We start from the raw sequence: 12,275 nt of genomic DNA, 5'->3' as shown, positions 1-12,275 counted from the left end.
CCAAGTACTGCAAAGGCCTCATAGCACAAGGCAGCTGTTTCTGCCCCTTTCCTAGTGGCAATGTGTTTATATGAGCAGGTGGCACGTTTAGCATGGGGGAAAAGGCAACAGAAGATCGTTGTTGAATGTGCCTTTCTTTGAAAAGTATTGTTTTGTAGAAGAGTAGCTTTATGAAACGTTTGTTTTGATGTGAGGAGGAAAGCAAAAGCAAATCTCCATGTGGGAAGGAACCAACCACCCTTTTTCCTGGAGACATAAAAAGGGGGGGGCAGACTCACGCTTAACTTGTAAATCCACCAAAGGTTGCTTTTTGAACACACAGCTAGCCATCTTCTCTGACCTTCCTGGCTGGTTTTGCAGTAATTGTTCCAGAAGGAACGAGGAAAAAAAAAAAAAAAAGAAAGAAATAAAAAAACCCTGAAATCCCACTTTCTCCCTCCCCCCCCCCAGCCAGGTGTACCCACGCGTGGGGTACGCTGCGGCGGGACGGTGCGCCCTCGGTTCCTCCCAGGGCTGCGGGTGCGAACGGAGGATCCCAGCACCCTCCCTGCCGACGGCTCGCGGAGGAGGAGGGTCGGCTCCAGCGCCTCCCCCGTTCCCCGCCTCCTTCCTCGCTGAGCTCAGAGCATGGAGCCTGCCTGAGACGTACCGTGGGCTCCGGCAGTTGCTGCGGCGGCCCAACATGGAGGCAGCGGCCCCGCAGCCGCTGCTGCTGCTACTGCGGCTCCTGGCCGCCTCGGTGTTGCGGTGCGAGCCGGGCTCGGCCGGGGGTAAGCTCATCGGGGCGTCGCGAGGCCCGGGTCGGCGGGGAGGCGAGCGCCGCTGTCTCTTTTGTTGTCGGACTTAGGCAAACTTTCCCCCGCGCTCCGGCGGGAGGGCTGCGGGGCCGCGGCAGCAGGGAGGGGGGCGGGAGCGGGATCCTGTGGGGTCGGGGCGCGGGCCAGGCTCCCGCGCGGGTGGAAGGACGCGCACGTGGACGAGACGGGACGGGACGAAGACAGGAGGCTGGATGCGTCCTCTCTTCCTCCCCTCCCCCTGCCCCCGAACTATCCAGTCTAGGCCCTCTTTGCTGCAAAGTGGGGAAGCAGGTGGAGGAGGCCTTTCCTCCCCTCAGGACATGTCCCCCCGAGGGCAGCTCAGGTAAACATGTACATTTGCATAAGGAGAGGCAGAAGTCGTCATCCCCCGTCCCAACTCCCGTCCTTCCGCGGTGTCGGGGCAGGGATTTCTCTGGGGTTTGGCGTGTCGGGTGTCGCTCATCAAAATCTTGACAATGGTGGGGAGCTGGTGGGACGAAGGCGAGTTTCTCTCCTTTTTAAGGCGGGGGGAGAGGGGGGAGGTGGGGGCGGCGGTGGCGCTGCAGGCGGGAGGAACCGTTCAGCCCGGCCGGAGGCAACGGCGGGCAGGGATTGGCCCGGGTCGGTGTGCGGATGCCCGGACTGGGCCCAGCCCCTCGGGCGCTGCCGGAGCTGAAGCTCCGCTTCCCCGTGCCGGCGGAGCGCTGGCCTCCTCGCTAACCTGCGCTCCGTCCCGGGCACGGAGCCTGCCCTTTGCTTTCCCTTTGCAATAAGTTTTTAAGTGAATGTGCTAATCCTTTAAAAGCACAAATAGACGGAGGCTGTGCTCTGCTTGCAGCATCCGTGAAGAGAGGGCCGGGGTCCGTTCACCATCTTTTCTCTCTGTGTGCTACCTGGGTTCTGAATTTTTGTCACCGAAGACGGGGAGTTAGGGCTGTGTGTGTAAGACTTCTGTTTTGTTGCTGCTACTTCTGGTCTGCCTGAATGCTGCCCCGGTGCTTCAGCAAGCCGAAGCCTAATTTCCTAGGTAGTTTAGAAAACTAGGCAGTGTGGCCAAGGCTGTCAGAATATCACCTCAGGGCCTGTTTTATTGGGCCACCCACCTTTTCAAACTGTCTGTAGTTATTGGAACTGTCATGTAGAGCTAGAGAACTGACCTTTCCTGCTGGCATCATCACTCTATATTTTTAGTTGGAGCTCTATGTAGGTGTGTATTATGTATTGTTTGTTCTGTCAGGATTATATGAAAAAGGTGCCCATTACGTCTCAGGATGCACCTTCTCCATACACATTGCCTCAGTTTTTTAAGAATATTTCAGAGAACCTGAAGTATGGCTTATTCCTTTCTGAACACTTAGGTTTGTGGAAAGATGTTCGTGTTCTTGCTTGACTGAAGCTTTTAAGAGGAGAAATCAATTTATAGGTGTTTTAAATGGAGAAGAGGCTGGTAGCATCCCTTGAGTGTTTGCTTACATTTACTTAACAGACTCTAATGGAAATAAATATTTTTAAAAAGGGATAACTTTACATTTGGAACTCTTAGGAAAATAAGAGTTCACCATAAAAATGCAAAATAAGTTGTAACTTGGAGTTTGGTGTTCATTTACCTAATTTTACAGACAGTGATTCTTCTAATATAGTATGCATTCTGTATCAATAGTCACCTTCCTTAACATGCACAGAAAAACTCTTCTATAAATCTACTGGTCTTTAGCAATTAGCTAAAGAGTCTTGGTTAGAAATCTCAATGACACTGTTTTTGTTCAGCCTATTTAGTAGCAAGGTATGTGATTATTTTGTTAGGCTGATCTGGATGGTACTCCTCATAGTACAGGAGGAAATGACAAGATATTGTCATTTCAAATTGGGTTAATCTTTTTGAAACACTCTGTACTATGAGAAACTCTCCATGTTCCGTTTCTGAGAACCATAAGCAGATGCCTGACTTTAAGGGACTTTTACCTCTTAAAAGTATTTTGGTGTGCTTATCATACAAATATGTAAATACATCTTTGCAAGATTTGAGGATGTGCTGAAACTTCCGCAGTGTTAAAGCTTCTGCAAAGTTTGGCATGTTGTAATAGATCCTGAATACTTTGGCTGTTAAATAATTTTGCTGTGGAGCTAAGTCCTTGCTCCACAGGAGTGGTTTTATTTACGTGGCTTGAAATAATGATAAACGTGCTGCAGATATGGGTTGTATGCACGTTGGTTTTTAATTATACCATAAACAATAGTTTCTTCAATATTACGTATTTCTAAGTCTATATCCGAAGAAAGTTCCAAAGTTTGGGGAATACTTTCAGTGCATTCTGTGCAGTCACTTCTATAACTTCTTCGATTGGAACTCCTTTAATTTTGGCAACGTATTCTGCAGCAATGTAAATATTTTTTTTGGTGCATTTCTCATCTGTTTTTCTTTCACTGAGATAAGACAAAATGATATTTGCATTTGGTGCTTCCTTGAGGGGAGGCATCTCTTGCTTGTGCGAATTATACAGGAACAAGATGGTTATGACAATGGCATGATTTTGTCTGAAAATATTCAAGTTCTGAATGTTTACTACTGCACAGCAGGTGTTTTATGTGGGTCTTGTAAAACCTGGAAGTAGTTGAGGTAATTCTTGTTTAAGAATTATTGCAAGCAAGAATTAGTTTTACTGAAACTCAACAAAAGCTTGGTTAGCTGTTGCTTGTTGAGTACTAGAACATTTGCCAAAATTGTAAGACTGTATCTTAGTTTTCTGTAATGGAATGACTACTTGCCTGATATTAAGAAACAGAAGATAAAAGAAGACGAACAGAGAAGTGTGACAGGATGGTTACAAAAGTTTGAAACTAGGGATGCATTTGAGCACAACCTAAAATGCCTTTTAATTCATACTGTTTTTCCTGAGATAACTTAAATCTAATGAAACTTATCACTATGCTTAAATGTAGAATGTAGCAGGAAAGAACACTTGCTAATTTTATGATGGGGAAACTTGCTACAGAGGAGTCCCCAACTGCATTTCAGTGCCATTTCAGTTAGTCTGTCATTGATGTAGGGAGCTGTTTTCCTAGTAACTACTCCTAGTAGGATGTGAGGGTCTGCCACAAATTATGGTCGTAAGTCCTCTTGAAATAGTGAGATTGAAGTTTTAGTTGATACCTTCAGAGCACTGTATTTTCTGTCTCCAGACAAAGCATAATGGCTTTAACTATCTTTTATGTATGGTGCTTGAATTCATTAGTTACTATTTAATTTTAAATTAAATTGATTTCATTTAAATTTCATTTTAATGAAATGAAAACATCCAGAGATGCTTTAAAATTACTCATACTGTAGATGTGTCAGTAATAAATAAATCAGCATGATGCACAAAGTCTATACTTTAGAAGAGTGCAAATGTGTTTCATCCATAGCCCAGTGTAAATTCCACCATTGCCTCTTGCTATTTTTGAATGTTTTTAAAAATTTCAACTGCTTTAGCTTTTATCTTAAGAATTTTTTGTTTTTAATATAGTCATTAGTGAAATAGACCATGGGTTTTGTTCCAGCTGTTAATTTTCTCAGTCCTGCATGTTTCTTTAATAACACAAGCCAAGGTGACTTTTTAGCAAACAGAGTTTGTATCTTAAAACTTGTTATCCTTTATTGTTATGGTAAGGTGTGGCAGCATAACAACAAATAAAGATCACAAAAGCCCTCCTGGAGTATATATGCACCTGACTTATAAAGAGAGTCTAATGTAACTTTTCTTCTAGTTAAAATTTAGCAAGCAATGTAGAGTTAAATGTAGTTGACTCTCTTTTTGTCAAAGCAGAAATAAAAGAAATTTCATTATTTGTGATGCTCAGAAATAGTTTTAATGTCAAGGTTTAGTTTCATATTAGATTACTATTTTTGTAAACATACTGTATTGTATGAAAGCAACCTGCCATCTTGAGGTTGAGAACAATAACTAGGTTTAAATTCCTTGTTAGAAAGAAGCTATTCAAGGTAACTTGATTGCTCTTCATTATAGTCCAGGTTTTGAATTAGGCCTCTTAATTTTTTCTTAAACCTTTAACTCAATAGCTATTAAACATTAAAAATGTTCGGCTTTTGTAAGTTCAGAATTTCTCAAATATGATATGGCTGAAAAAAACACAGCACTAACATCACTGGAGAAAATAGTTGTTACTTTCTGCTTGAGAACTTTGTGAAGAACTCAAATAGGTACCAACCTGAGCCTCATGAGAAGAATGACAGTGAAGTAGGTATCCTTCCAGTTTATGGCACAGGTCAGCAATGATGCAGTTCTACTATGCACAATAGAGTCAGCATTTTGTTGAAATTTTGGTGCATGTGGATTATTTTCCTTTTTCACTATATTGCTTTCCAACAGCACATGTCCAACAACACTGCAAGTTCACTTAGGACAGGAGCAAATAATTAGGATATTGGCTGGGGACACTGCCTGGCTAAAGCCAGGTGCTGTTTGGACGCTTGGGACTTTCTGAAGAAGTCAAAGATGTTCTGTCTCCTGACAACCCAAACCTGGGACTTCTGAACTGGAAAAGATACTTCTGGAGAGTTCTACCCCTATTAAGTTAGGACATGGAAAGTCTCATGATAGAGTCAAGGGATATTTTGAGCAGTTCTTCAGATTTTGAGTGATTAAACATTTGTGGTGAGAGGAGAAAATGGGAAGTATGTCCCACAAAATGTTTTTCGATACAGTTGTTTGTTAGGAGTTTATGGGCCAAAAATTCTTTCGGTTCCTTCTCTCTCGAAAAATCAGAATGCGGATCTCACCAGCATTTCATCTTTGTGGTTTCTGTTTACTTAAGATTGAAAATATGTGTTAAACCACAAAATTCTACTGAGAAGCTCCAAGGAGTGTAAAGCATGGGTGATGTGTTGATAAGGATTTTGAGGGTCCATTTAATAAACAGGATTTTTAATTTAGTTGTTGTTTCCTTTATTCTTGTTTGACTCATGCTTTGCCTACCAGCATAGGGAAATGTAAGGTGTCATTTTGTATTGATGGTTAAATTCATGGGTGACTTTGCAAAAGTACCAGTAAATTGACACGTGCTTGATTAAATTGGTTCATTTGCTCTGGATGATGAAAGGGTTAGAGACAGTGAAACTGCTTTTAAACCAATAAATACTTTATATGAGTATGTTTTGTTAGATGAGCTTAATGGGGACAGTCTGCTGGGAGAAGGAATTTCTTGATTGTGAATCAGCTACAGAATTGTCTTCATTTCACAGTATGTAGGTTTATTGTTAGTGCAGTAAACAGCACTGACAGGAGATGGAATAGTCAGTTCCTGGTGCGATCATCAATGATCTGCGGACCTCAAATATTGGCATATGTATTTTAAAATGTCACTGCTTAATAATACAATAGTTGTTGAATACCGTTTGGCACTTGGGCTTTCATAAGTGCTGTATGAATATTAGCTAATTCTGAATATTGTGCTAACATAGCATCTATTGTTTACACATAAGAAAATTGAACTTCCCCAGTTTAAGTTGACTTCCTTTAAAGAGTAATAAAAGTTGTCTTTGTGGCACACAGAGTTAAGGTTTTTGGACTCTGGTCTTCCTGTTGAGATTATAGAGATAAACCAGGCAGTTGTTCAATAAAACTGAAGTGGGCTGTTCCTGAGTTATGGTGAAAAATGATGCAACTGGAGAAATGAAGTTGCAAGTGTGTTAGATTATAACTCTCCCCTCTACTACGAAAAGCGAAAAGGTGGAAATTATATTTCTGTCTTTGGTGTAGTTACACAAAGGGCTTGATTTTCATTTTTTTTCCCATGGATTGTTGTTAAAGGGTAGCACAAGGTATCCTGTGAAAGTGCAGTATTCTTAATTTGGTGGTTCTGTCCCTCTTACAGGACACCTGTTGACTTGAGTTTTGTCTGAGAGGGAAATAAATGATTGAGTTACTTACCTTGACTTCCCTTCATTTGGCTCAGGATTTGACAACATTTTGTGATGGTGATTCCAGAGGTTCTCTGTTGCCCTTTCTTTAGGTTGCCTTGAGTGTATATTGACTAATTTCAGGGTGTTGTTGCATTACATATGATTCATTAAACGTTTATTAATACTTCTTTTTGAAAGTAGCTTGTTACACATGGTAGTAAAGGTGATAAATTAGCCCTACGGCACTCTTGATTCTCAGCCTGCAAGAATTAGATCAGAGGTAGGAGGTGGCAGAAAGTGATGGCAGAAGCTTGACTTCTTCTTTCTGCCATGTTTAAGAAAAAAACAAACCCAGAGTGTGAGGAACCATTGTCTGTTTCATGTTTCTATACCTCTTGGCAGATGAGGAGGAGCTGCGGACTGAGTGGACCTGCTTAGTAGGTTTCTTGGCTGTTGGAATGAAATAGTGTATTATAATGTGGTTTTGTTCAGTGTTAGTTTTAACTAAATCAAAAGGAAGGTGAGTGAAGGATCTGAGAAAAGAGAATCATAGGATCATTTTGGTTGAAGGAGACCCTCAAGATCATTGAGTGCAACCATTAACCTAACTCTGGCACTAAACCATGTCCCTAAGAACCTCATCTATATATCTTTTAAACGCCTCCAGGGATGGTGACTCCACCACTTCCCTGGGCAGCCTCTTCCACTGCTTCACAACTCTTTCCATGAATAAATTTTTCCTAACATGATGAAAGTATTCAGTGCTGTGATAATCTATGGGTTATTGATATGTCATTTGAGAACTTTTATGGCACACTCTATGTACTTGTGGCTTAAGCCAAATAGTCCAGGTTTTGAATTAGGCACAGATTATGCATAACAGCAGCAATGCACTGAAATCCTTGTCAATAACTTCAGCATACCTTTTGTGGAAATTTCGGTTTTACTTGGATTCCAGATTCATGGATGCTTTGTCCAGTCCTTGTACTTTTTTTTTTTCATTCATTTTGCATGAACATATTATTTGCTGTTCTTTCAAATTAAAATGATCCTAGCTGGACTTCAGAAGGAGGGAGGAAAAAAAGTGTTTATATGACCAGAAATATATATGGGTTTTTTTTGTGTGCGTGTGTTTTGTTTGTTTGTTTTTAACTTCACACTATAGACTATGGCTGTGAAGAAGGGGAAGTTGCTTCCTTTTATATCTTTATCAGTTGAGGAGGACACATGTTCCTAAGCCTGCCTGTTGTACTTGTCTTTATATGAATTAAAAAACCAGCAGCATAGAATGCATAAGTGACAATATGTCTTGTGGATAAACCAAACAAAATGCTTTGTGAGACTTTGCTTTGAATTAACCAGTGTGTAGGAAGTCCTGACTTACAGCTGCACTTTGTTATGATACACTTTTGCCACAATCTTTTCTCTAGATAATTCTTAAATAAAGATTTGGGTTTGGCCTTCCTGTAAGAGATGACACACTTTTTCAGCAGACTCACTATGACAGTGGTGTTCAGAAGTACCCCTTTTTATTTCGTATGTGCTCATGAAGTAAAGAGCTGGGTTGTGCATGGTGTAGGGAAGTGTCTTGCAGGTTTCCCACCATGACACATCTCTGGGAGCTTTCTGGAGTAGCTGGCTTATGCTACTTGAAGCTTTATTTCTTTGTAGTGTGGAATTTTTTTTCTTGTTTGACTTCCTGAATAATATACTCTTTATGTCTTTCTCTTCAGATAAGACCGAAGGGTATTTTTTGTGACACTGAGTGAGTGGTCTCCCAGCTACTTTGTTCTTATGAGGTTTTGCTCTTTTTTTGCACCCTGTGAGGTGCTTGGGCACTTTGTCATGTCTTTTTCCATCAGCCCATCATTTCTAGGTTGCTATGTAAACTGTGGCTTATTCCTATGTAACCAGACCTTGTCTGAAGAGAGTGTTCAGGGTTGAAAAGCTCAGTGTGTTGAATTTTAGGAAGTCTTCTAAGCAGATTTCTCTAGCTTTAGTTTTAGAAGTAGTGCATACTTGATATTTGAGGTGATGTGAAAGGCCTTATGTCTTTTGTGTTATTATTACTCTTCAAGGGTTATTAAAAAAGAATTTGTACGGCACGGTTTCTTAAAGTTTTTGTGCAGATATAAAAATAAGGTTTTCGGGGGCAAAGAATAATTGCTTTAAAAGACATCCACAAAACCGGGGCATTATCTGCAGGTGTTCTGTAAGACTTGCAGATGAGCAGCTGGAGTGAGCTCTGTACCTTGTGTGCAGAACTAATCCATACCATTTGAACTTCAAATGATGTACTTGACACTTAGTAAGCATATTAACAGTCTGCTTCTAGGTCTTATTTGCCTAATAAACTTTGACAAACAAATTCTACAGATGGTTAATATTTTCAGAGGCATTGCTGTTTGGTCACAGTGAGTTTGTGGCCAAATTATGTGATATAGGTTGTGATTAATTTTCTCTCTGAATTGTTTTCATGGCTGTGGTCATTCCACTCATCGTTACTGTCACATCTGACTGTAACAGATAAAAGAAATGCTCAGCTAGCAAGATTTTTAATTTAAAGGGCAGAGAGTTGGCCATGGAGTTATCCTGGCTGCTTTTGAATTTCCCTTCTTCTATCAAAGCGACAGAAAACAACATGTTTGTCAGGATTTGGGGGTAGTAATCCCTGATGATTGTGACAAAATCCCTGTATTAGATGCTCCTTGATGCCGAGGTCATTCTGCTCTTTGCAAATTTTAGTGTTTTAAAGAGCTTTTAAGACATTTGTGAAAAGTGAAGCCATTTTGCATGAGCCAAAGAACTGGAGAATGCCTGGATTTTATTTAGTCACTGGTAGTTACTTAGTTTAAATGCGCCACCAGACCACTCAGTTTGTCGAAGCAGAGACAGATTTGCTTTAAGTTCACAGAAGTGCTTACCAAGGCAGAAGTAATCTCTTACAGGTTCCTGGCTAGTTTATGCTGAAGTTATGTACATGTGGAAAGACGTGAGACATGGAGAGAGGGAGTGGTATCTTACATATGTGTATGTATGAGTGTGTATATAGTATGTATGTATGTTCTTATGTGCTTAAACACTTGGTTAACCAGTTTCTCCTGCTATGTTTTTTTCCTTTCATTTGAATGGTTGTGTTATTGAATAACCTTCCACTTCTGAGGAAAAAAAAAAAACACTGCTTTTTATGTAGACTTTAACCCCTGATTTTAGATCTTGATACATAAATTTTAAGAAGGCAAGTTTCATGGTCGCTAGATATGGGACTGGAATTCAGTATACCTGGATTTGGTTTTGGTATTTTAACTGAAGTATGCCATTAAGTCTATGAACTTCAACTTTTCATCTGAGAAAAGGTGACAGTGATACATAAATGGTCTCTCTGAATGCATCTTGGAGTGTTTTACACAAGAAGCACCTCTTAGTAGTCTTTTCCTATACATATGCTTTTTACCCCGTCTCCCTGAAAATAAGACCTTCCCTGAAAATAAGCCCTAGCATGATTTTTCAGGATTTTTGAGGATGCTTGAAATATAAGCCCTACTCTAAAAATAAACCCTAGTTACAGTTCATTTAAAAAGTCAATTTAAATAGTGTTCTGGCAGCTATACATGTAAAGAATAAGCATCTTTTGGAGCAAAAATTAATACCAACTCTGTCTTATTTTCAGGGAAACAGGGTAGATAATCTTCTAGTAATAAACCTCCTTTGTTTTTGTATTAATCTCTCAATGACTGGTGTATCATTAGAAAGGAAGATGGAAACTAACAGAATGGTAGGTAAAGTATCCCTGAAAAGGTAGTGTGGTGTGTACTTTATTAATCAAAATTGTATGCCTGATCATTATTGTGCACCTAAATCTTTAATCTTGCATAAACACTTTCCATACTTTTAGTGGTTTTTATTTTATTATTTCTGCATGTTTTATCCTTCTTCTGTATTGGTAGTATTTCTTCTCAGCTTGAGAGCTCTTTGAGGCAGGTATCTTGTGTATTGTTTTTCATTTTACTTGCTTGCTTTGTGTTGTGTTGCCCCTGCCCCACTGTGTGAAGAACTAGGATTGCTAAAGGCTGGAATGTCTGTAGGTGGGTAATCAATTAAAAGCAGTGGTCAGGAGAGCTCTTGGAAACTCGTTGGATTACTTCTCCAAGTAGGATGATGAGGCAGCATCATTGAGTGGAAGGGAAAACAAACCAAACCAAACCACCACCACCAAAAAATACACTCAAAAAACCAACCCCAAACACCCTTCAATGTCTGGCAGTTTGAAGAAGCTGCCTGCTGTCCCCTTAGCATGGAGCTCCATTAATATTGTCTGTCCGTGACAGAACTGGTAAAAATGGAGAAGCTGCAACTTAGTTTGTGTTTGGAGATTGGTACTTGGCATTCAGCCTAGTGCGCAATGGACAGAAGATGAGCAGTGTTGTGATTTTACCCCTGCTGGCAGGCAGGACCATGCAGCTGCTTGTTCACCCCCCACCAAGTAGGATGGGGGTGAAATGAATTAGAAAGAGAAAAAAAAGCCCTCATGCATTGAGATAAGAACAGTTTAATAGGGCAGCAAAGGAAGAGAAAAAATTAATAATAATAATAATAGAATATAAAAAAAACCACAAGTGATGGCCCATGCAGTTGCTCACCATGACAGTGATAGCCCTTTTCCTGAGCAGCAGTATATGCCCCCTGGGCAACTGCGACAATTAGAAACTACGCACGCCGAGATGCAGACAAAGATGCACACGCAGACAGAGATCCTGTTCAGGAAAGAGTGCAGAGCCGGGCAGAGCAGAGAGCTGAGCCAGGCTGAGCCCCTCTTTATTAGCCATTTACAATTTATAGGATTTACAGATACGGGCCTGGACTAAGATGTTACGTAAGATGTTTTTCCAACCATTGTTATTAAAAACATACCACACTGATGTTATGTTTGTTTCAGTTACGTTCCCACTCATTCACAGACCGGGTCCAAGGACATTCACACATCCCATGCATTTGGGGGCAGTCATCCAGCCCGAGATACCATTCTCACGAGTCTGGGCTATCACTCTTTACAATTATGAGAAACGTACTTCAACACAATCTGTCCAAGGCCGTTTATATTTTGCTATGATCTAATTATGTTAGTATTATTTCTTTGACCATCTAGATGGTCATATTAGTATTGATCTTCCTTTATCATCCAGGTGGCTGGAACCACACATCTTGCTTTCCCACGGGCAACTCCAGTTTATATACTGAGCATGACATCATATGGTATGGAATATCCCTTTGACCAGCTTCGTTCAGCTAATCTGGCTGTGCTCTCTCCCAGCTTCTTGTGCATCTGGTAGAGTATGGGAAGCTGCAAAGTCCTTGACTATTTGGGAACAGCTAAAACATCAATGTATTATCAACACTCTTTTCATACTAAATCCAAACCATGGCTACTAGAAAGAAAATTAACTGTATCCCAGCTGAAACCAGGACAAGTAGATAGAAGTACTTTACACTTGTGACCTCTGTTCCATATTATTTCTCAAATTGCATGGTCCAAATTAAGGTCTTCATTGTTACCTGCGAAAGATTTAAGTAATCTA

The 12,275-nt window shown here is 40.7% G+C and overlaps 1 protein-coding gene across 12 annotated transcripts in view; it reads left to right on the top strand.

Annotated features, from left to right (window-relative positions):
* Positions 1 to 584: 584 nt before the first annotated feature.
* LRP5 (LDL receptor related protein 5) overlaps positions 585 to 12,275 on the top strand; it is a 180,698-nt gene continuing 169,007 nt past the window's right edge. For 3 of the 12 annotated variants that reach the window (XM_065064887.1, XM_065064888.1, XM_065064886.1), the window contains exon 1: positions 585 to 770. In XM_065064887.1, coding sequence (XP_064920959.1) covers positions 683 to 770 — 88 coding nt within the window. In that variant the 5' untranslated portion in view covers positions 585 to 682. The remainder of the gene's footprint in view (positions 771 to 12,275) is intronic. The other 9 variants (XM_065064896.1, XM_065064895.1, XM_065064890.1 and 6 more) reach the window with 5 other exon arrangements.

This window comes from Columba livia, chromosome 5 (genome assembly GCF_036013475.1).
Source record: "Columba livia isolate bColLiv1 breed racing homer chromosome 5, bColLiv1.pat.W.v2, whole genome shotgun sequence".
Lineage (NCBI taxonomy): Eukaryota > Metazoa > Chordata > Aves > Columbiformes > Columbidae > Columba > Columba livia.
Note: the sequence above shows the minus strand (reverse complement) of the source record. Positions and strands in the feature narration are given on the sequence as shown.